This window comes from Thamnophis elegans, chromosome 4 (assembly GCF_009769535.1).
Source record: "Thamnophis elegans isolate rThaEle1 chromosome 4, rThaEle1.pri, whole genome shotgun sequence".
Classification (NCBI taxonomy): Eukaryota; Metazoa; Chordata; class Lepidosauria; order Squamata; family Colubridae; genus Thamnophis; species Thamnophis elegans.
The window spans coordinates 82,189,590-82,214,797 of record NC_045544.1 but is presented as its reverse complement, the minus strand read 5'-3'; the positions used below and the strand labels follow the sequence as shown (position 1 = coordinate 82,214,797).

Below are 25,208 nucleotides of genomic sequence, written 5' to 3'. Positions count from 1 at the left end.
TATTATTAGTTGATGTAGAGAATGCATATAACAAAATAAAAAATATGGAATGTTTTGCATCAATAAGGAATTGAAGGTTGATTGTTGAATGAAATGACAACAGTATATGATGGAAATAAACAATGAATGACAATAAATGAAATATTTAGCAAATAGTTTGATATTGGGCAGGGAATAAGACGTTCTGCTTGATGTTCCCTAGGTTGTTTAATGAATTTATGGATAAATGTATAAGGAATGTTTGTGTGTTAGTTGGGGACATGTGTACCGGTGCTTTTATAAGCAGGTTGTAACATGTATGCTGATTGAGAAATTTGTCTGCTTTTGCCTCTTTAGTATAAGGAAGTGACATATATCAGGAAAAACACAAAACTAAGTTGAATGCAATGAGAATGGAGTACTTGAGAAGCATGTAGAGCAAAACAAGATAAAATAGCTCATAAATGAATTCATAAAATGACAGTGAGCCAACCAATATAATTGAGATGGTCCAGAAAATGAATGAGGACTGAAAACCAAAACTTATATATGAAGGAAAAGTAAATGGGGTAAGAGAATGAAGAAAACTAAGAAATTGTAGATAGATGTGGCTGATGAGATGCTTAAAGGAGTAAAAGGCAATAATTGAAGGAGTATATGGATTTGATGAAAGCAAGGTTGATTTGTAAGGAGAAAACAAGTATGAAGAGGTATAGTGAACTGTATTGGTATAAATTAAATCTAGCCACTGTACATTTTTTCCTTCATCTTATATCATGTATTTAATGTACTTTTACTTTCTTGGTATCATGTTAGGCATTCTAATAAGCAATATATACAGCTGTTCTTCAGGTGTCAAGAGTTTATTAGTCCCAGTCAACTCATATCAATCCTATTTAGATGGCATGGGAATTGTAGTTCTATAGGATGGAAGATTGTCAAAACATTACATATACTACCAAAGAGGCAACTGGATTTTCTGGTTTTTCTTTGAAGATGTTTCGTTTCTCATCCAAGAAGCTTCTTTGTGACAACCATGACCTGGATGACTGAGAATCTCCATAGACATTTACATATACTATTTATTGGCCTTTTAAACTTGTAGTTATTTGTGGAATATTGTACCGTTCCTGCAAGAGCTAAAGTTGGCATACACAGCACTCTCTCCTACAATGACATCCCTGTTCCTTAAAGTGGGCTGAGAGAATTAATGACTGATTCAAAGTCATCCAGTGATCTTTAATGGCTCAATATGCACCTTAAGCATTATGCTATTTTTGTAGTTATTGGTATTATAGTCTCTAGAAATGACCATTCATTATACATTAGTAAAATTAAAGTGTTACTGGTATCATTTGTCTTTTGGAATTGTTTGCCAAATGCATGCAAAGACAAATGCACAAGTGATTTATATAAATTTCTCCATAAAATGTAGAAATCCCCAACTATTTCTCAAGGATAGACTTCATCGTATTGAAAAGAGCCACACTATTGACAAGCTCAGTAGGAGCCGTTCTTTCATGATTTATTCTGGAAAGCCAAGGAAGCTGGCTTTCCATACTCCTGGACAGACTATCAGACAAGAAATCACATTCCAATTTCATCAGATTGTCTGGCCTCTTTGTAACTAAAAAGTACAGAAAAAAGGAGTACTTTTTTCTTTTCAATGGCTATGAGAAAAACAACAACCACAGGATAATTTTTCTGCCTGACACAAATTAGAACATTTTCCAGCATAAACTAAGATCTGCAACTACAATATTTATCTGAGAAAGCCAATTCAAAATTTAAAAGTAGACAGAAAAGGAAGGAAAAATAGATCAAAAAATGTAATCACAGACAAAAATTGTGTGATTTACTTAACTACTACTGAGATTGAACCTACAGGTGAAACTCGAAAAATTAGAATATCGTGCAAAAGTTCATTTATTTCAGTAATGCAACTTAAAAGGTGAAACGAATATATGAGATAAGACATGCAAAGCAAGATCATTCAAGCTGTGATTTGTCATAAAATGTTTTACCTGTATGCTTAAAACGTAATCATACTTTAAGATATTTGTTCAAAATATGCCTGACCTTTTAACCTTATTTTTATTTATTTAATCAATTTATATAACTGCCCAATTCCCAGACTGATTGGATGGCTAGAAACTTGTTGGAATCCATCACCCGGTGTGTATGTGCAGGGCAGTTTTGGCTGTCTGAAACACACACACAGGGATGGAAAAACATCGCACCAGAAACATCTTTACGACCTAATGGTCAGGACTCACTATGCAAACTCATGTAACATGAACTATGTGAGCAAGCTACACCCACACCTGCCCCTTCTCCTGCCGGAAGACCTCGGGCAACATGTTTCTTGATTTCATTTTGGTATTCTGCATTCCAAATTACAGGCATATATAATCACACATGGTACAAATAAACTAATAAAAAGGTCACAGCATTCTACAAACAAACCATATCAATCTGACTCTAAATTAGCCCCATCGGAAAAAGCCACTGTTTTGGTAGCCTCTGCACCCACGCTGCCCTCACCGGAGGAGCCGATGGGCATAACCCCCCGCAACCTGGTGCAGTTGCGGCTTCCCTCCGGGACGCAGTTGCTAGAGGGGAAATGAGCCTGGAAGATAACCCCACTTGTTTCCCAGTGGAAATGCGACGTGACTCTGCCAACCCACAGTGAGCCCAGGTTCCGACCCACACTCCCATTCCTTATAAAGCCCTGAAGGACATCAAAAAGGCTGCTGCCATGTATGGCATTACCTCCTCTTATACTAGAGGCATGATTGGAAATTTCGGTAATGCTTATTGGCTGGTTTTAGATGATTGGCAAACACTGTTTACTTTAACCCCGTCCCAAAATGTAATTTGGAATGCAGAATACCAGAATGAAATCAAGAAACATGTTGCCCGAGGTCTTCCGGCAGGAGTTACCACGGGTGCCCTCGGTTTTGATACCCGCCAGTTACAAGCCACTGCTCCAAGAGAAGCGGCTCATATCACCTATCAGGCTGCTACTGCTGCCTGAATCAAGCTCGATGATGCTCAAGACGGCCCAAAGAAATCCTTTTCAAAAATTTATCAAGGTCCTTCACAGAATTATCAGGACTTTGTAGATGACCTCACTAAGGCCATCGAAAGGCAGGTTGATAATCTTGATGCTCGCCGAGAGTTGCTGAAGAGATTGGCTTTTGAAAACGCAAACTCTGATTGTCAGCGTGTCTTCCAACCCTTAACGGGTCAGGTTGGCACGGGAATAGCTGAATACTTGAAAGCCTGCCGAGTGGTCGGAACTAATACCTATCAAATGACTACTCTTGCCGCGGCTCTCCAGCAAGGCAGCCCAAAGCCTGCAAGCAATTGTTTTAATTGTGGGAAACCGGGGCATTTCCGAGCCCAATGCAGAGCCCCAGGGGGAGGGAATCGGCGACCAACAAATCAAGAAGCAAAACCAAAAACTGTTTGTCCTCACTGCAAAAAAGGGTTTCACTGGGCAAATCAGTGCCGAACTAAGCCCCCCTCCGCCCCAGGGAACCAGGGAAACTGAATCAGGGGCGATCAGCCATTCCCACCTGAAAGGCTGACAATGCTGGCAATCACCATTCCCCACCTCCTTTTCCAGCCTTAGTGGAACTGGAGAATGCAGAGGAAATAGCCGCTCTGCTGCCGGGGACCGCCTACTCTTTAATTTTCCGCCCGAAGGGCTCCACCCCCCTGCCCACCAACGTTCTGTTGTTGGTATTCCCGCAGCGAGACTTTGTCTGGCAGGGAGTCATTGCTGCCCCCTTTTTGCTGGACCCTGATGACTTGGGCCATATGGGAATAGCCTTTATTCCCAACATTCCCTTGAAAGTGCCTGAGGGACAAGTGGTTGCCTCTGCCTTGCCACTCCCTCAGCCCACTCTTGCTTCATCCACTCACTTACTGGCCATGGAACAACCTTTGTTGCACGCTCGCCTGGTCACCACCTTTAATGTTAATGGCCACCGTTTTTCTGGTATTTTAGACACCAGAGCTAATGTTACGGTGATCCAAGCTGAGGAATGGCCCCCCGAATGGCCAACTGAATCATCCCCGTCAGTACGAGGGGTCGGCGGTGTGCAGACAGCTAAGGTCAGCACATTTTGGTTGCCAGTTACATCCCCTGACTCCTCCCATACTGCATATATCAAACCTATGGTGCTGCCCCTTCCCTTTAATCTGTGGGGGCGCGATTTAATGCAGCAGCTAAAAGCAAAACTCATGCTGCAGCAATGACCTCCCCCAACCTAGCCCCCTTGCGGTTGACTCTTGCTGTTGCTTCAGCTGCCATGAAACAGGAAGGGGGGGGCTGGTATTTGGGAGGGGATAATTGATGTGCTGGAGGAATGTTCTAGGATGTACCAGATATTGGGATTGCGCATGCGTGAGTGTTCCCGCCTGCATCAACGGCCTCGACATTCTATCTTTGGCCTGTCTTTTTGAAGTTATCTCACACCTGACACTTGAAGGACTTATGATTGGCCTGGAGCTATGATCCTAAGGGGTGGGGAATGGGCTATTCTATATATCAATCGCTTTCGCGCCTTATTAAGTAGACTTTGCTGCGCAACTGCTTGCTTACCATTTATAATTAGTAAAAGTACTTTGAATTTCCAACTCATGGAGTCTCTTAGTTTTCTTTCCTAATTATGGAATGGAGTAACGCTGACAAGAAGCAAAGTCTCCTTTAAACCCTTTCCAGGAGATTTACGTCTACCGTGAAGGGAGATATGTCTTCACCGATCAGAGATACGGAAGGGGCCGTTAGCGGCGTGGATTCCAGCGAAGCCGGACCTCCCGAACTTTCGCTTCACGAGCCAGAGGGCCCCGACCTATCACTTCATGAAGATTTATTTCAACTGCAAATTTCCAGCCAGCCGGACCTTCCTCCCCCTCGATGGTCTACTTCGGTCGGGCAAAGAGAAGAAGAGGCGAGCTGGAATGCAGGGATCACTCAAAGGCAACCCCGACAACCAGCGCTGGAGACTGGAGCTGTGAGAAAACCCCAGAGGAGTGAATTACCTGATTATTGGGGTCAAAGGTATTTTGGGGAAAGAAGGGGGAAGATGAAAGAGACTGGAGAAGCTGGCGTCAACAAACTCCACGCGCGCCTTCACCCCCTCCCCCTAGGCCTGCTTCACCCCCTGTGGCTAGAGGCTTTGCTGGACCCGGGGCCCCTCCTCCCCGACGGCACCGAATGGCAAAAATCCCTCCCCTGCCTGTGCGTTTCAACGGTGATTCTGCTACCCTGGCCTCTTTCATTATGCAGGTCTTTAATTATATGGAGATTTATGGCCGTGATTTTGAAACTGATGGCATGAGAGTCCGGATGGTTCTCTTATCTTTAGATGCTGAAGCTGCCACGTGGTCCACGGCTTTGCATATGTCTGGTTCTCCCCTCTTGGGAGATTTCAACCGCTTTATGGAGGCTTTCCGCCAACGCTTTGATGACCCTTTGACAGAGAAACGAAGCAAATTGAAATTTATAACCCTTGAGCAAGACGATAGACCTGTTGCCCAATACATCCAGGAATTTCAATGTCTGTCGCAATACATGAGAGGCTGGGGGGAGGACGCACTCCTGGACAAATTTGCTTCGGGGTTAGATGAAGACATTTACCAGCAATGTGTCAATCGTAACCTGCCCAGGCGTTTGGTCACTTGGTTTGAACATGCTGCAGACGCTGAGCTCGACCTCACCAGGCTCCGTTATGCCAAAGAAGAAAGAAAGAAGCGAAAGGAGAAAGCTGCGAAGTCTTCTCCCCCTCCTGCCAGGAAATCCCTCTTCAAACGACGGGGGGAAGGGAGGGGGCCCCCTTCAGGCCTCTCCAGACCGTTAACCTGCTTCCGTTGCGGTAAATTGGGGCACACCGCCCCCGAATGTCGTGCTAAATTGCCCATCTCTGCTCAACCCCCTCCCAAACGTGAGGAAAAGTCTGGCAGAGTCTCAGAGAAGAAGAAAAAAGAAACTGCCTTCGCTGTGGACAACAAACCCCCTCCTTTCGCCCAGCCATTAGAGGGAGACGCGGACGCCAACTCCTCTTCTTCTGAAGATTCCGATGATGACACATCGCCTCACTGGGTGAGTTCAAACAAAGGGCCCCTGCTAATCCCCATTGAGTTAAAAGTACCCCCCCAGGGACCACCTGCCACCCTTCTGGCCTTGCTCGACTCCGGCTGTTCCCGATCCATGATCAATCCGGCCATGGTGGAAAAATTGGGCCTCAAATTGCGCACTTTGAAAACCCCAATTGTGTTTTGCCAAATAGACGGCTCTATTGCAGGGGGGGGGGCGCCCATTTTTTTACTGAGCCTTTGGAAATGAAAATGGGTACCCATACTGAACTAATTTCCTTTGTGGTCGCGCCTGGCATGGACAGGCCACTCATTTTGGGCATCCCCTGGCTCCGGAAGTGGAACCCTCACATAAATTGGCGCACAGGCCGCTTACCGCGTCCGCTCCAGGGTGCCTCCAGTGGGGGAGGACTCTCCTGAACAACCTGTAACTGACATTCCTGAAGTGGCCGCTAGAGGGCAGGAGAGAATTGCAGGAGAGGAGAAAATTCCGAAAGAGTATTGGGACCTTAAGGAAGTCTTCAGCGAAAAATCTTCAGACAATCTACCCCCCCACAGGCCTACTGACTGCTCCATAGACATTTTACCCGGGGTTAAGCTCCCTAAACCCCAGATCTACTCCATGTCTCCCAGGGAAATGGAGGAAATGCGTTCTTTCATTGACAAAAATTTGAAACGTGGTTTCATTGAACCGGCTCGCCCCAAAGTGGCTGCCCCTGTACTTTTTCGTGAAAAAAAAGATGGCTCTCTTCATCTAGATATCCTTATCTATACTCGCACATATGACCAACACGTCGCTCTGGTGCGCACTGTTTTGAAAAAACTACGTGCCGCTGACCTCTATGCCAAATTGTCTAAATGTGAGTTTCACCAAACTAAAATTGACTATCTTGGCTATCGCATCTCACCAGATGGCATTGAGATGGACCCTGAGAAAGTGAGGGCGGTCACTGCATGGGACGCACCCAAAACTCGTAAACAATTGCAAAAAATTTTGGGTTTCGCTAATTTTTACCGTCAATTCATTCCCTCTTTTGCTAAGATTGCTCTTCCTATTACTAATTTGCTCAAGACTAAGGGCGATCCAAAACCTAAACCTAATAGGCCTTTGGACTGGAACATGGAATGTCAGGCGGCATTCGAGAAACTTAAACGCCTTTTTGCCGCTGAACCAGTACTTAAGCATCCTGACCTAGACCGGCCTTTCGTCGTCCAGGCTGATGCCAGTGATGTCGCCGTAGGGGCCATTCTGCTGCAAACCAACGACCAAGGTAACCTGCAACCTTGCGCGTACACCTCCCGAAAGCTCACTGACACGGAGAGACGTTGGGCGGTTTGGGAAAAGGAGGCTTTCGCGGTCCGTTGGGCCCTGGCTACGTGGCGCCATTTCCTAGAGGGCGCGAAACACCCATTTGAGGTGTGGACTGACCACAAGAACCTGGAAGCGTTGCGGACGCCTCGTCGTCTCTCCCCCAAACAAATGCGATGGGCCCAATATTTCAACCGTTTCAATTTCACTCTAAAGTATATCCCGGGAGGGAAGAACTTCATGGTGGATGCTTTGTCCAGATTACCTCAATATAATTGCTCTAAACTGACTATCGTCCAACCACTCCTGGCAGCTCCGGTACTCACACGTCAACAGACCCAGGCACAGAGAGAGGTGCCTCAAGATCTACTTTCTGACCTTAAAAAAGCTCTTGCTCACGACGACTGGTTCCTGAACCATCGTGACGAGTGCACCATGAGGGACAATCTACCGTGGATTGGTGCTAAATTATACATCCCCGCGTCCCTCCGCCTCGTGGTCCTTTGCCGCGCTCATGACTCCAGATTGGCGGGTCATTTTGGATTCGTAAAAACTTTACATCTCGTGAAGCGACAATTCTGGTGGCCCTCTTTAAAAAAGGACATTGAACTTTACGTGGCTAGTTGCCCCATTTGCGCTGCTGCCAAGAAACCACCTGGGAAACCGCAAGGACTGCTCCAGTCCGTCGCTCGCCCAGTTGCCCCTTGGAAGGAGATTTCTATGGACTTTATTGTTGAGCTTCCCGAAAGCCAGGGGCATACCGTTATATGGGTGGTCACTGATTTGTTTTCCAAGCAAGTTCATTTCGTGCCTTGTCACAAAATTCCTTCCGCCAAGGCATTGGCTAAACTGTTCATTTCCCACATCTACCGTTTGCATGGAGTGCCCGACCGTATTATCTCCGATCGGGGGGTCCAATTTACATCTAAATTTTGGAAGGAATTTCTCAAGCGCATCGGCTCCGCCCAGGGCCTTAACTCCGCCTACCATCCTCAGACTAATGGCGGCTGTGAACGTACAAATTCTGTTCTTGAGCAATATTTACGTTGCTTCATCAATTATCAACAAGACGATTGGGTGGACTTGTTACCACATGCTGAAGTGGCCTACAACAACTCGGTTCACTCCAGCACGGGGTTCACCCCTTTTCGGGTCGTTTACGGTCAAGATTTTGTTCCTATTCCCGAATTGCCTAGTGACCAACCGCAAGTCCCTTCAATTGTGGACTGGAGTGAACGCCTCAGTCACATTTGGCCGTTGACCCTTTCCACTTTGGACGCTGCTCATAAAGCCCATAAGAAGCAAGCAGATAAAAAACGCACTCAGCCCTATGAATACCGCCCTGGGGATTTGGTATATTTGTCCACAAAATTCCTGCACACTACGCAGAAGTCAAAGAAATTGGGGCCCAAATATGTTGGCCCTTTCCCTATTGTAAAGGTCATCAATCCTGTTTCTGTTCGTTTACAATTGGCAAAACACCTCAACTGCATCCACCCGGTTTTCCACATCAACCTCATCAAACCTGTTCGGGTTTCCCACTTGCGCCCCCCAGATGAACCTCCGCCTACTCCGTTACTAGTGGATGGGGAACGTCATTTTGAAGTTCGTGCCATTCTTGATTCCCGCAAACACCGTAATCGCATCCAATACCTAGTGGCTTGGAAACATTTTCCTCCCTCCCACACTGAATGGGTTGATAAATCCCATGTTCGAGCTCCCCGTTTACTTCGTGACTTTTATGCTGCTTATCCCGACAAGCCTTGACTTTCTTTTTCCCCCTCCCTCTTTTTTTTGTGTTTGTCGTTTGTCTGTTTCGTTTTGTTTTTTTTTACAGGCCTAACAGCCTTTTTTCCGGGGGACGGCCGGATGTCAGCTTCTGCCTTGCTGTTGCTGTTGCTTCAGCTGCCATGAAACGGGAAGGGGGGGGGCTGGTATTTGGGAGGGGATAATTGATGTGCTGGAGGAATGTTCCCGCCTGCATCAACGGCCTCGACATTCTATCTTTGGCCTGTCTTTTTGAAGTTATCTCACACCTGACACTTGAAGGACTTATGATTGGCCTGGAGCTATGATCCTAAGGGGTGGGGAATGGGCTATTCTATATATCAATCACTTTCGCGCCTTATTAAGTAGACTTTGCTGCGCAACTGCTTGCTTACCATTTATAATTAGTAAAAGTACTTTGAATTTCCAACTCATGGAGTCTCTTAGTTTTCTTTCCTAATTATGGAATGGAGTAACACTGACAGGCACCCATATGGGTTAATCAATGGCCTCTTACATTGGAAAAATTAGAAGCTCTTCAAAATCTAGTCACTGAACAATTACAAAGGGGCCACATAGAGATATCCCACAGCCCTTACAATACCCCGGTGTTTGTCATTAAAAAGAAATCTGGCAAATGGCGATTTCTTCATGATTTGCGAGCAATTAACAAAATTATACAACCCATGGGTCCTTTGCAATGTGGCCTACCTAATCCAAATTTAGTCCCGCAAGGTTGGGATCTAGTGGTAATAGATATCAAGGATGCATTTTTCTCCATACCACTGGCTAGCCAAGATCGCCAGTTGTTTGCTTTTACAGTCCCTGAATTGAATAATGCTAAACCGACTGCCAGGTACCAATGGAAAGTATTGCCCCAGGGTATGTTAAATAGCCCCACTATGTGCCAATTTTTTGTGAACCAGGTTCTGCAGCCATTTCGTTCCTCACATTCTCAACTTCTAGTTTACCATTATATGGATGATATCCTGGTGGCTGCACTAGGGCCTGCAGGCACTGCGACAGCCTTCCTGGATGAGTTAATTGGATGCTTGCACACAAAAGTGTTCTCCACTTAGTGGAGGAAGCCTTGCAGAAGGTATGGGTAGACCGAATGAAAGCAAATGCCCCCTTAGCTATAGCCTTACTCAAGGATGTGTGGCAACAACGCCACAGAAACTGGTTAAAATAATCAAACAGTAATCAAAACAAAGAAAGAAAGAAAACAGCAAGAACATAATACATGTGAGACCAGCCATAGTAACTCTTGTAAACCACCACAAAACAGTTTGTACAACACCCTAGTCCAATGTTTGGGAAAGAGTCAGGTTTTCAAGGCTTACAGAAACCAACATTAAAATATTGGAGGCATATTCTATACAGTGATGGTTAACCTTTTTGGCACTAAGTGCCGAACCTGTAGCGTGTGCGCCAGACCAGCTGTCCAGCAGGCATGCACGCATGCAACGGAACCCAGAAAAGCAGCTAGTGATGGTGTGCATGCCCACACAGAGGGCTCTTCAGACTACCCCTGGCACACATGCCATTGGTTCGCCATCACAGTTCCATTCCATTCCATGGGCAACAACAGAGAAGAGATACCTCCTACTCCCTCCCCCCTCCCCAATGGCAATGTTTGAGAGAAGGGATCAAAAGCAAACCTCCACCGTTGGATCCTGTGGGGTGGGTAGAATTTATTGGAGATAGGAAGCCCCACAAATAACTTGGCATTGGTCCAATAAGGACATTATAGGTGGTAAGAGAAAGGTGGAGGTTTGCGAAGTATCGATGTTATATAGAGTACCGTAATTTTGGTATTTGGTATTTATTCGATTTGTAGGCCACCCTGTTCCCCGAAGGGACTCAGGGCAGCTGAACAAAAACCAAGGGAAGGGGAACAAATACAAAAAGTAAGACAAACAGAACAGCAATACAACAATTTAAAAAACACAGCAAGCACAACAAGTTCGAGTAGGGGGGGGGAACTCAACCCCAGGCTTGCTGGGACAGCCAGGTCTTAGCGGCTGTCCGGAAGGCCTGAAGGGTGGTGAGGGTCCGAATCTCCACGGGGAGCTCGTTCCAAAGGGCCGGAGCAGCCACAGAGAAGGCCCTCCTCCGGGTAGTCGACAGCCAGCATTGGCCGGCAGATGGAATTTGGAGGAGGCCTAATCTGTGGGATCTAATGGGTCTATGGGAGGCAATTGGCAGGAGGCGGTCTCTCAAGTACCCAGGTCCAATACCATGTAGGGCTTTATAAGTGATGACTAGCACCTTGAAGCGTATCCGGAGACCAATAGGCAGCCAGTGCAGCTCGCGGAGGATAGATGAAACGTGGGTGTACCGAGGCGCACCCACAATTGCTCGCGCGGCTGCATTCTGGACCAGCTGAAGTCTCCGAACACTCTTCAAGGGCTGCCCCATGTAGAGCGCATTGCAGTAGTCCAGTCTTGAGGTCACAAGGGCATGAGTGACTGTGGCTATAGTAATGTGGCTATAACTCTTACACACCTACATTTTGGATTAGTCAGAGTTTCTAAATAACAGTCCCATATAGAACACATTGCAATAGTTAAAAAAAGATATAACCCAGCAATTATAACCTGGGAATCCTGATCCAGAAAAAGGAACAACTGGCACACAACATAAATTTGTACAAAGGTCCTCCTTGCCATGACTGCCAGCTGCTCTTTGAGCAAGAGTCTAGAACTGAAGATGGCCCCAAGTTGCACAGAAGGGCCAGTCATCCATTACTAACTGAATTATGAAATAAAATGAAAGAAGCCTTATCACAGACTAATATTTTACTGCTTTGTTTTGCTTGATTATGATAGAATTTCAGAATTATTGCTACCATGCTGTTATAATTGAAATTGGCTGCACTCTTGGGGCCAGTAGGTACTTGACATATTGTACTTATATTAACACTGTATTGTATTCTGTTAATAATATATTATATCAAAGCTAAATGTTCATTTTATTGTATACAACAGCTGCTCTACTTGAAAGAGAAATGCACTGTGTTTAAATTTCCTGTTATTTTGGCCACATTTTTGGAGCTTGTAACATAAATATTGAAGAGAAACTATGTCTGGAAATAAGAAGAGATAAGACTAGAAAATGACCATAATATGTTAATGAGACAGTGATTTACAGCTATGAGTGGCAGAGACTTCTATAAATCTTTGCTTTATACTAGGTGTCATGTGTTAAGATGCAGTAGTTGTTTCTTACAATACTGAAGCAAAGTTGGTAGGTTATCCTAAATCTCAAGAACTAAGGAGGTAAAGATCTAAATAAGAACCAGGAACAGAGAGGAACTAGAGCCAATGAAAGCCTGGGAGCGAAAAATCTTTGAAAACAAACAGGAATTTGAATAAAATAAAGGATTATTATTTTTTACCTGCTTGACAGAGGGACTTTATCATTTACTTCTCTAATATATGTCTGCATTTCTACTGTACTTTAGCTTCTACAATCACTTCCCAGCCTAGGAGATAAATCATTTGATGAATTAATTATCTAGCTCCTATATATGCAACTTTAACTCCTGTACCTAATTATTCCTGTTTCTTATAAATCTATTTACTACAGTCTCTGTAAAACTATTAAATAAACATATTAAAATGTATTCTTTGTTTGCATATTACCATGTGTTAGATATTGGTGTGTAAAGAGGTGTTATATCATATTTTAATGACAGCAAATGCATATGTGAATGAATGTGTTGCTGAATCACAACCCCTAGACAAATTTAGGAACTAGAGCTATCAGATGAGCTTACGAATCAAAGCTTTTGTTTTCAATTGGATATAATAATCCAATTTAGCCTGAGTTACTGATTTGTTCTGTGTTCAATAATTTCTTGCAATTCTGCCCAAATATCAACTATTACCCTGGCAGCGCTTGACTTTGTCATATAACTAGACAATCCGTGACCTGCTTAGACATCCTTTGAGAGATAGTTCCTTATCTAAACATAGAAACAGAATGACCATGGGCTTTTATTTTTGCTAATGTTTTGGTTTTAAAACAAAAGAAGAATATATAATTTTATTAAAGATGATGTGCAGCAAAGATATCCTTTTTACTATTTACCCTCTTTTTACAGTTCCCATACTGGAATTGTTGGAAGCTGGCAGTAAAGGTAGCAAATGGGGATCATGTGACCACAGGACACTGTGACTGTTGTAACTGTGTGTCAGCTGACAAGTGCACAATTCATGATCACATATCTGTGGGAAAGCTGTGATGGCTGCAACTTTGAACAATTTTAAGTCTTCTTATTCAGTACTAAGCGAGGATTGCCAGTACCGTATTAAACAAGTCAGTAAATGTTGTAGCTCTGAATACTTCCAATGAATGGCCACAATCAAATGTGATTTCTGTTCTAACACTGTAAATAATAAACAATAAAAACTCATCATTATAATTCAGGATTGATTTAATTTCATTGAAATCTTCCATACAAAAGATTTTTAAAGTATTCTGTAATATTTTGATTATCTTATAGGCTCCATTTAGCATGAGAAAAAGGATTAAATTGCAATATTCCAGCAATTACATACTATAATATTTGAACTGATATGACATAGACAAAAAAATCATTTGTTTGATTCATTACAGTATTTTTTTCTACACTCTGCATAATATTGCTTACTTCAGAAAGAATAGCATAATAGGTGGGTAGGTGTATTTTCAACAATACATTTATAGAATGCTGCATAAAGCAGTCAAAAGGCAGCTTTCCAAATTACTGAATCAAAATGTCCAGTATAATATCAAAGCACCCTACATATTTTTCTACATGGTGTGAGACTAATAACATAGATATAAAGGTAAGAGTCCTGTGACCTCTTAGAAGACTTGCTATCCAGTGCTGAAATTCCATCGCTTCTTGTATAATCAAATGTGGTTATCACAACTTATTAGCAGACATTAGCAAAGACAGAACACAGTATTTATTGTTTATATAGCTGTAAGTCCTCATTTCTCATTAATGTTTGCACAAAAATATTTAAATCACAATTATGATAAAATTTGAGATAATATTATCTAAATATTTCTTTCAGTTATCTTCTTTTCTGCTTCCTTTATAGTTCCTTCTATTTCTTTATGGGTCAACCAAATAAATCTCAACAACATCTTCATTTACTAGAGAATACTAAAAGCTGATTGAATATCCTGGAAAAAAATAAAATGGCTTACTGAAAAGAGTTCCCTATGGATTTATATTTTGTAACTAAGATCCTTTCTCAGTCAAAAATTTAATTTGCTCCCAATTGTGTACTCAATTTGTAGTCTGAATCTGAAAACACTTAAGTAGAGTGAATCAAAGAACAAGTATTTAAAACTGCATTTAAACACACAACTGCTATTGATAGTAACTGTAATATTATACGCTTAATAATTCCCAGCACTACTATCAAATGACTTGCTGTTCAATTCATATTTTAAATTTAGCTGCATACTACCTTCTTGTGGTTATTTCACTGATACAGCAATAGTAATGCTGATTTTTAAAACATGTGTAACTGATTCTCTTGTAAAACAATTAAACAATTTTTTTTTGCAAGATTGCAACTGATCTCGATAGCATTTTCTTTTTACCTTTTTTAAAAAATTCAGTAGTTGCCAGACACTAGTCATCTTCTAAAAACTAAGCTTTATAAATTTGTCTGCGGAAAAACACAATATTTTATACTCAAATATGAATGTGGTCTTTATTCTCTTTTCTACTGTCAACTTTATTGGTAAGTATGTAGATTTCAATCAATCTTACACATCTGCAAATACTGAATACGGGTAAGGGAAACTATTCCAAGTATATTTATAAGCTGTTACTAAATAAAAAAAGGTGAAGTTTTAAAATAATGTTATCAGTTTTCTATTGTTATGAAAACGAGGTATTCACATTATTGTGAATGAGATATTGACTACATTTTCTCCTCCAACACTACGTAGTGGGCTTTTTTTTTTTGCTACCACTTTAAGACAGATTAAGTGTAACTCTTTTTTATAGACGTAGCTATAAGAAATAGTTAACAATTGAGTTCCACAGTTCCTACAACCTTCTTTGAAAGTCATAGCTTTTAACAAACATGCCATACCCTGTGGCCACTTAAATAAACCCTCTAGGTTTCTGCAGGAATTTTATGGTTCTGTCAAAATTACAAGAAAGTAGATGTTTTTGCTGGAATATGAAATGATCACAAATGATAACTTCAAGCAGACGTCAATTCAACAGTGAAAGGTTTTTTTTTTAAAAAAAAACAATGGTAAATTTATCATAAAGCTGAATGTTGTAAAAAGTCTCAAAGGACAAAATTAATAATTTTAAAATAATGTATTTGTTTTAAAGATTAAACCTGATAAACATGTTTGTCAATTTGCACCTTTATTTAGACTGGTAATTGTCCAAACTACCCTTCAACAAGCTTGGTGTGTAGACTACAAATGGCATTACCTCAGATAATAGGAAATAAATATCCATCCTAAATAATATGGTTTTAGAAACTATGGTGTATGGAGCCTGCCAAGTGACTATATTTCTAGGAAAATTGAGTGTGCTATCCTGCAGATGTTTTTTAAATGGTTTTTAATGATTTTTTCTGTTATGTTTTATTTTGCTTTATTTTTTTTTATTTTTATTTTTTACTTTTGTATACTCCCAGAATAACACATGTAAGATGAGCGGATATCTGAATTTAATAAATAAATAAAATTAGGCCACTAATCAATATCTTATATTGTGCATGCTATATTCTGAAAAACAAGAAAATATTTGTCCAAAAAGTGAGTGACACAATATGTCATATCCTCTGAGTCTAAACCTTAATAATTTTTGTGCATTAGATTTAAATTCTGTCTTTTTTTCTAGAAATTCAGGGTATTAACAGATATCTCTCGTACTTTTATACTTATAATTGCCCTCTGAGATGGGCTTGAAGCCACCAATGAGTTTCCATGACTAAGGATGGATTTAAGCCCAAATCACCCATTGTGTGATTTCTTCTGGGTGAGAAGAGGGTGAAGCCTATTATATACACATTAAATATTTAATTTAAGGAAAGTTACTTAGAGTTGTTTATTATCAAATTCCTGAGGCAAGTTCTATCATTTTCCATTATTCTGCATTTTTAGATGAGATAATTGAGCAAGCAAATCCCCACCTTAATATCTTATCCATTTAAGGATACAGTACGAGAAAGTTCAGAGACCTGCAAGTGTTTCTTCCAGGTTCACAACTTGTAACTCTTTTGGGGGAAGTCCTTTCCATTAATGTTTATCTCTAAGATAAAGTACATATAAGCCTGGAATTCTAAAACAGAGAGTTCAAGAGTGAGGCAGAAAAGGGGAGATTGGAAAGTGAACAAAGATGAGTTCCAAAAATGGAAAAAAAGGAAGTCGAACTATTTTTCTTCCTAGCACTACCATTTTAAGAGCAGATTAATTTATTAACTGTATTTTGATTGTACTATAACTAAAATAAATACTGTGACATTCCTGGATAAATATCCTATTAGCACAAAATAAGAATTTTTCTAGTCTCCTAGAAGATTAATAGGTTTGCAAAAGTGCAGTTTCCTGACTTCAGCTCAGCAAATGTTCTCATATACAAAATCTGAAAAAGCGTATTTTTATTTCAATAAACAATTTTTAAAAGAATGCTATTTAACATTTAAATTATCAAGTTATTATTTTTTTTCATTAACATTGAAAAAGATATACTAAGAAAATAAAAAAGAAGAAAAAATAAAACACAAATGATAAATTAGGGATTTAGAGATGTCAGGGAGGATATACGTATTTTCAAGCAAAACATTCATTACTTATAAATAAATGTGTTATATTGTTTTAGCAGACTTAAAACTCATAGTGAAACTTTAAATTCAGAATGAATAGTGGGAATTCTGGTCAACAAAGCATACATCAGTTGATAAAACTATGTGGAAGTCGATGCATGTTACTAAAAACCTGTTCTAAATATTCTGTAAAATTAAAATACTAACTTTACACATAAAAAACCCTAAATATTGGATACAGAACAAATCCATGTCTTAAATTGTAGTCTGGAATGGATTCCAGTTTCATTCTGCATCAGACTTACTTTTAAGGGACAAAGTTATGTTGGACATCAAAGCCAATTTATTTTGGATATAGCCTGCGGGGTGCGATCTGGCCTGCTGGGGTACCCTGAAAACAGCAAAGAACTGCCCGTGGTGCCTCTGCCAGCAAAAACGGACAGCATCCCGAGCTCCATTTTTGCTGGCAGAGGGCTAAAGAAGGCCATCCTGACCGGAAATGGGGCCATGCCAACCCTGGACACGCCCACCCAGCACCCAGAAGTTGAATACAACCTTGATGTGCCACTCAATGAAATCAAGTTTAACACTCCTGGCCTAACCTATATCTTAGTGAGCCATTCTTCCACAGAGAGTATCAAGCAACACTGCCCGTAGAAAGGATATAATATCCTTGTAACACTGCACTCGCTGAAGCATATCTGAGCTATTCTATCCCAGCACATTCATTTATATCACATACAGATATTTTCACCTGGCCATGCAAGTACTTGATGCAATGGCAAAAATACAGAAAACAAAAAATGAAATAATTGAGTATTTTGCATATTTTTCATCAGGCCTAATTTATTTATTTTATTCATTTATTTGCCATCTATCTTGTTCTGACATAAAGTATGTTTATGATGCTTACTATTACCACTGTGCATGAACAGTGACAAATCCCAATCCTCACACTGGACTCCAGCCAGGAAATATAAACCACACAGCATATCATCACAGAATTATTATTTTTTCATTCTATGATTTTATGCAGAAATTAATGAAGAGATCAATAAGAAAAAGTGGTTGCATTTGTAAGATACTTGTGAATATCCAAAGACTTGTGCAAATTATCTTTCGTTTCCAAGTAAGAAACATCACTAGCTATAAGGAAAAGTCATGTTTCAACAACAGAACATATTATATTTCTACTGCATATAGAAAGCAATTCCAAAGTCTAACGCAGACATTGCCTGGTTGGGGGAATAAGATGTACCATGTATGTCACTTCTGTAATTCATATATATTGAGGAGTGGCTTACTTACAACGCAGTAGCCACTGCTGCATAATTTACTTATTATTTAGTTATTAGGATGACTGTTTAGATTATGACCAATGACCATCTAGACCAAGGGTGTCAAACTTAAGTCCCAGTGGCCAGATCCATCCTGCAGGGTGCTTAGATCTGGACCACAGAGCCACCCTTGGAAACAGTGAAGGTCATTCCCACAGTACCCCTGCCAGCAAAAATGGAGCATGGGGGAGAGGCGCTAATGCAGCCTTCCCAGGCTCCATTTTTGGTCGTGACATGAGCTGTGTTTTTGCTGGCAGAGGGCTGCAGGGGGCTATCGCAGCTGAAAATGGGGTGCAGAAGCCCATTTTCCCCTGCAGAGCACTCAGGACACAGGTGCCCCCAACACCAGTGATGTCATGCTGGCCATGCTCACCCTGGCCCCTGAGGGCAAACACAACCCAATGTGGCCCTCAATGAAATAGAGTTTGACACCCTTGATCTAGACGAAAAGATAGAATAGGTAAGTGTCGTACGCATTTTTCCATTTTGAAAGAGCCACAAATTAAGCTATGAACACTTGAAGCCCAACATAGAGCTAAATTTCTTTGAATCAATGGAATGAAGAGGAACATTCAATGAATATCATTTAAGAAAAATACAGGCCGATTACAGCTAAGGGTTCAACTTTAAAAGACGTTAAAATAAGAAGCTGAATGGCTTGACTGGCATTGTCAATTACAAAAATCATCATATTGACTTTTTTCCATTAAAGGTTTTATACTATTCAAACATTTTATATAAACAATGAGAAATATAATAAAATATTGTGAAATCAAGATTACTATATAAGAGATATAGCACTCACTGTTCAATTCGAGGAGAAAGGTACAATTTGGGAAAAACCTGAGTAGCTTCGGTATCCTCAAAACTGACTGAAAGAAGAGCAACATCTTCTCCAGGGTCTTCATTTGCATCCTAAAAACATACGCAGAAAGGGGAAATAAAGGATTTTGATAGCAATCATAAGCTTGACCATATGAAAGATTCTAAGGCCTGGCTGTAAAGGTTGGTAATCTTTGGTCTTTTCAAAACTGGCTAGAAATAATTCGCTTGATGCCAGGAATCTTAATAGAAATATACTGCTAGCAAGAATTATTCTATATATTTTAGGTGCGTACAGTAGACATAAATTAAATGTTATTGCCATGAATTTGGCAGATGTCAAATTACTGCTACCAGGCATGTCATGATATTTTTATATAGAAAATTCTGTTTTCCAAAGTCAAATCAGCTGTTAAAAAAACTCCAACTGGACAAGAAGAAATAATTTTACAGTGCTGCATGAACTGCATTCCTATAACACTTTACCATGACAGTTTGTGACAATATGATGGAGGAAGTAATTGTTGCCCAATACTGGTCTAAGTGACCCTTGAAAGTCTGGGAAAAATTTTCAGTTTGATCACCATTACGTACTGTAAAAATGATAGAGTAAAAGAGCAGTTATGTACAATTGTAGAATAACACATCTTTTCAATGTAATTAATATTCTAGAGAATATTCTTTTGGAAAAAATATGTAGCTCAGATTTGTTTGTTCGTTTGTTTTCTGCCTTTATTATTTTTACAAATAATTCAAGGTGCTGAACATTTCCAACACAACTTCTTCTTCCTATATATATGGTTTTATATTCTATATTTCTTCCTGCATTTCATGGCTGAGTAAATAGCACTTCTCAATTTTTCCAGACACCAGTATTCTTATGAGGTAGACTGATCTAAGAGTGAGTATTCCAATATATTTAATAAGATTCCATGTCTCAGGATTGATTTGCAGTACATTTTGCTAGTCATAATCCAACTATTAAACCTTGCAAAGAATGTTGCCATATCATATCGGCTCCATTCTCTGCTATCTTCAACCAGGAGGGGTGGGAAAGTTTTCTAAGATTTTAGTTGTTGCCTTGATGAATCAATTATTTGATTTGGTTTTTAGATTACAGAGTTCTCCATGCTTAAACGTGATCCCTCTGACTCATTCTCTTAATTTAAAAACAAAACATAATCTGATAAGAATTATAAAGTAGATCAGGATTGTCAAACTCTTGGCCCGCGGGCTGGATGCATCACATGCTGGCCACACCCATGACCAGTTTAATAAAGGGAGAAAAAGTCCTGATATGTCACATGATGCCACTGTGATGCCATGAGTTTAATACCCCTGAAATAGATTATAGGCCATATTATATTATTATATTGCTAGACTACATTGACAGATTAGCCATGAAAACCTTGGAAAATATCAGATCCCGATAAGAACAATGCAAGCAATGGTATTGAGGGTGATACTCTATGGAAGTAAAAGCTGGACTTTGAAAAAGCAGGATAATAGTGATATTGATGCTTGTGAACTTTAGTGTTGGAGAGGACTACAGAGCGCACCATGGACAGGCAAGAAAATAAAGGAATGGAACACCAAACATATCAAGCCAGCATTCTCACTTGAGATACAAATAACCAAGCTCAAATTGTCCTAGCTCAGACACGTTATGTAGAGAGTTAACTCTACAGAGGAGGTTCTAATACATACTGGGAATGGTGGAAGGAAAGAGAACAAGACAACAACTAGGCAGCAAAATAGAAGGACTCAGTTATTGTAGTAGTGGGTGCGCTACTGGAAGATCTGAAGGACCAGCTTATGGTCAGATTGTCACAGAGAAAATCTATGTGGTTGCTAAGAATCAATGCTATTTTTATAACACACAATAAACCAATATTATTATATTATACTAATATACCATACTATATAATATTATACTGATTTTATTATACAGATGCTATGATATATTATATGATATGGTTTATTAGTATAATTTAATAATAGTGATTGATAGATTGAATAGTAACCCCAAAGACAAGTTATGAAGTGATTGTCATGGAGAAAATCTATCTTGGTGCTCGCTAGGAGTTGGGATTGGCTTGATGACACAGTCAGTCAATCAGTCAGTCAGTCAGTCAATCAGTCAGCCAGTCATTATCATCATCATGTTTTCTTTCATTTAAATAGAAAAAGAATTTATTTTTGCTAAATTTTACATATATGTAAATACAAACAGCTTGAATCATTTTCAAAATCCATAATTTGGTTATTATTAAAACCAATCCCAATATCATATACAAATATGAAAGTTGTATATAGCATGTGTGTATGTGTGTTATACATGTGTATGGGTGGATATATTCTTTTGAGAGCAGGCAACAAAATTTCATTTTTAATGTGGGCCAATGTGCTCACAGTAAAAAATGGCAATAAAGATTATCTTAACCAAAGGAACATTGATATTTACTTATTTATCTGACAGAAAATTAACAGAAAAAAAATGGAATCAGGGACAAAAGAATTCAAAAAATGACTCCAGATACTTCATTGGTGAAGTACAAAGTCAGTCAAAGATGCAGCTGTAGACTAACTCATAATCTCTAGTACTGTAGTATAATATGTACCACATTACACTTAGCATTTAGGGGCAAATAAAAAGTTCCTTTCAACCCTGAAAGCAGAATTATTTAACTCCTGTTACAGGTAACACATACCATTACATATTTTGGATTCCATCCTCCACCTTCTGATCCATAGCTATGACTACTCATTTTGTATTTCAGGCTTGTACAATAATGTTACGTATTTCTCTTATTCTGCCAGCAGCCATTTAAATTTTATCTACCAAAATGACTGATGGGTATGTTTTTTTAATACAAGTTCTCTGAAACATTTGATATTTTACTTATTCTTTTGCTGCATTCACTAGTGTTGCAAAACCTGAATAGAGAGATGTAGCAGTATTAATAATAACATCAAACTTCTTTTTTAAAAATTCAAATAATGTCTGTGATACCATACATGGAGTGTGATCATATTACCCAAACTGTATATCACATACCCTGGAGTACTGCAGCAACCTCACAAGAGCATCATGGGATAGTTTAAATTTGTGTGATGTTCATTTGGAAAACTGGCTTTTGCGATTACCAATAGTATTGTCATATCTTTGTGACATTAAGGACAATATGAACTGAAAAAATTGGGAACAATGACAAAACATTATTTTGTCTGATTTATGAACAATTGTCCAAAGGTTTGCTCTACATTTTGTTTGCTTTTCAAAAACTGATTTGGAACCTGCTAGAACCCAAATAGCATAAAACAAAGTTAAATGAGGTTGCCAATGATTGTTTTTAAACAATAATTTCTAAACACGCCACAGAAGTCTGGTTTGCATGAAATCTAAGACCTAATGGGTGTCTTAGTATTAACCTAAAATTAAACAAACTATATTATGATTTAATATTATGCATGAACAAACTGATCATAAATTAAAGATATAAACGAAATCCACTGATCCACTGTTCTCTTCTCTCCTTTTTTCTATTTTTTTGTACATTATACATATTTTCTATTATGCAAGCATTTTATATTTTGATCATTTTCTTTTTAAACAACTGTATATTGCTTAGAATGCTGTCCGAAGATTGGTTCCAGCTCAGGCATCTCCCAACACACCAATAGTTGTCCCTGCCATACCATGAGTTTGTATTTCTTGGTTCCAAAGGTTTTATTTCTTTTAAAAAACACAAATATTTCATCATTCGTCAATCATTAAAACATTGAAGTACAATTTTTTTTGTATGCCCCTTCCTCCCTCCACCCCCCCAACCTCCCTCCTCCTCCCCCCCCCCGACTTCCCAGAACCTGTACACGGTATGGATTTTTAACTAACACAGTCTAAAATCTATTGAGAAAAAAGAAATAAAGAAATTAATGACATTCTACATTGACCTTAGCTTCTTCTTACTGAACTAACTTTAAACAGTTTAAATCATTTCTGATCTTAAGCATAGGCTAATTGGAATTTCTTGGTCCTGTATTTATTTTGTATATAGTCAATCCATTTTTTCCAGTCTCGTTTATATCTCTCATTTGAGTGATCTTTAAGATATGCCGATATTTTAGCCATCTCGGCTAAGTTTGTGACTTTCAATGTCCATTCTTGGATTGTAGGCAAGTCTTCCTTCTTCCAGTATTGCGCCACCAACAGTCTTGCTGCAGTTATTAGGTGCAGAATCAAGTTAGTCTCTACCACTGTAAAGTCAGTACATATACCTAGTAAAAATAACTGAGGAGTAAACTTTATCCTTCTTTTAAAAATATTTTGCATAACCCACCATATTTTTATCCAGAATGCCTTAACCTTTTGGCAGGTCCACCATATATGATAATATGTAGCATCGAGAGAACCACACCTCCAACATTTAGGCTGTACATTCGGATACATAGAAGCCAACTTTTTAGGATAGTTTGTATTTCTTCATAGCCTCTTTTCTTCTACTTCAGAGAAATTAAACTTCTGCTTGTACACTTTTGACTTGTGTATCATCAGAAGTTCCTTCAGAATTATAATTAACTTGCGGATTATGCTTAAAAGCTCTTATGTTTCAAAACAAAATTAAATGTTTATACTGCTATACACAGTAATTTTCATGAAAAATGAAATCTGTAGCTAAGCTAATTAAATCAGTGGTTTTCAGAATGTGGTTGCTCAGGAGGGGCATAGGCCACTTAGAGAAAGGCAGGGCATTCTAAGAAAGGGGCAATCATCCTGACATTTTTTCTTGCCATCAGAAGTTGAACATTACAGCTACAACCAATATTGTGTTAATCATAGATGTACAAACAGAAGTTTCCAACCTACACCCAATGTCTTTAAAATTGCATCCAGGGAAGAAATGATAAGGACGGTTTCTGTTTCATCCACAAACTTTGCTTGTAAAATTATTGGGAACAGAATTGGGGGAAATTTCAAATACAAAATGTTTTCTTATCTATGTAAACAAATTGTCCTTTAACATTTAGAATGTTAAAGGAGATGGGTGAGTTTACTAACTAGAAATGACTTTAATAAACATAATTTCAGGACATATATAAGAATGTCAAATAACCTACTGTATATATGGTGTTTTTTTTAAAAAAAATAGAGAATTCATGGTGGAAACATAGGAAAGTATCTTGCTTATATCATTGGCTTATCCAGTTTAATACTGTGCATGCTTATTAGTAATAATGTTCCTTAGTTTAAAATTGAAGATTTCCCCTCCTAGCTAAAGATGCAAAGAACTGGAACTGAAACAATCTGCAAGAAATGCAGATATTCTATCACTAAGCTATACAAGTAGTCTTCCACTTATGACCATAGTTGGGCCCAAAATTTTAGTTGAATGAAGCAAACTTTAAGCAAGACACTATGTGGCCACATCATCAGCAACCACAATCCCAGCTCTTCCAATTTCAGTTGTTAGGCAACTTTGTGGGTCATTAAACAGAACATCAGGAGAAGGTCCAGGGCTTGTGGGCATTGTGGAGCAGTGACAGGGCCTGGCTTCTTTCCGCACCCTGCTGGGGGGAAGAATCAGGAGAAAGATGATGCTTACTAAATTTGGAGTCCATTCCTCTAGTGTGCAGGAGTATTTTTCCTTGCTTGTGTACATAAATGAGCAGATCAAAAATACTGTTGCCATATCTTGTTAAAATATCCATAGGTATAAATTCTTTTTGAGTTCAAATTGTAATAAATTTGAGTATTACCTCATAAATCTGTCCTTGTTTTAAGATTTGAGGGGAGTCCTATTATTTACCACTAACCAAAAATCTCCAAGTAGGTACCCTCAAGAAAATTTACTGAAAGCAGCTTTTTTTACTATTTCACTTCACTGATCCAGTTTTTAATCTGATGAATGCAGTGGTGGCTACAACAGGTTTAACAACCGATTCAGTGAATGCACACGCTTTACACACGTGCCTAAAACACTTGCGTGCAGCGTTCAAAATAAAGCAATTTGAAGCTCAGCTGCTTACCTTCTAAGCTAGCCCCGGTAAGTAGATCAGAGGAGGCATGGAAATCAGCTGTGCCACGTG

At 39.5% G+C, this 25,208-nt stretch overlaps 1 protein-coding gene across 1 annotated transcript in view; it reads right to left on the bottom strand.

Moving 5' to 3' along the window:
* The window catches only part of BABAM2 (BRISC and BRCA1 A complex member 2), a 149,515-nt gene that overhangs the window by 75,930 nt on the left and 48,377 nt on the right, over positions 1-25,208 (bottom strand). Inside the window, 1 exon segment of the mRNA XM_032217020.1 lies at positions 19,105-19,214. Coding sequence (XP_032072911.1) covers positions 19,105-19,214 — 110 coding nt within the window.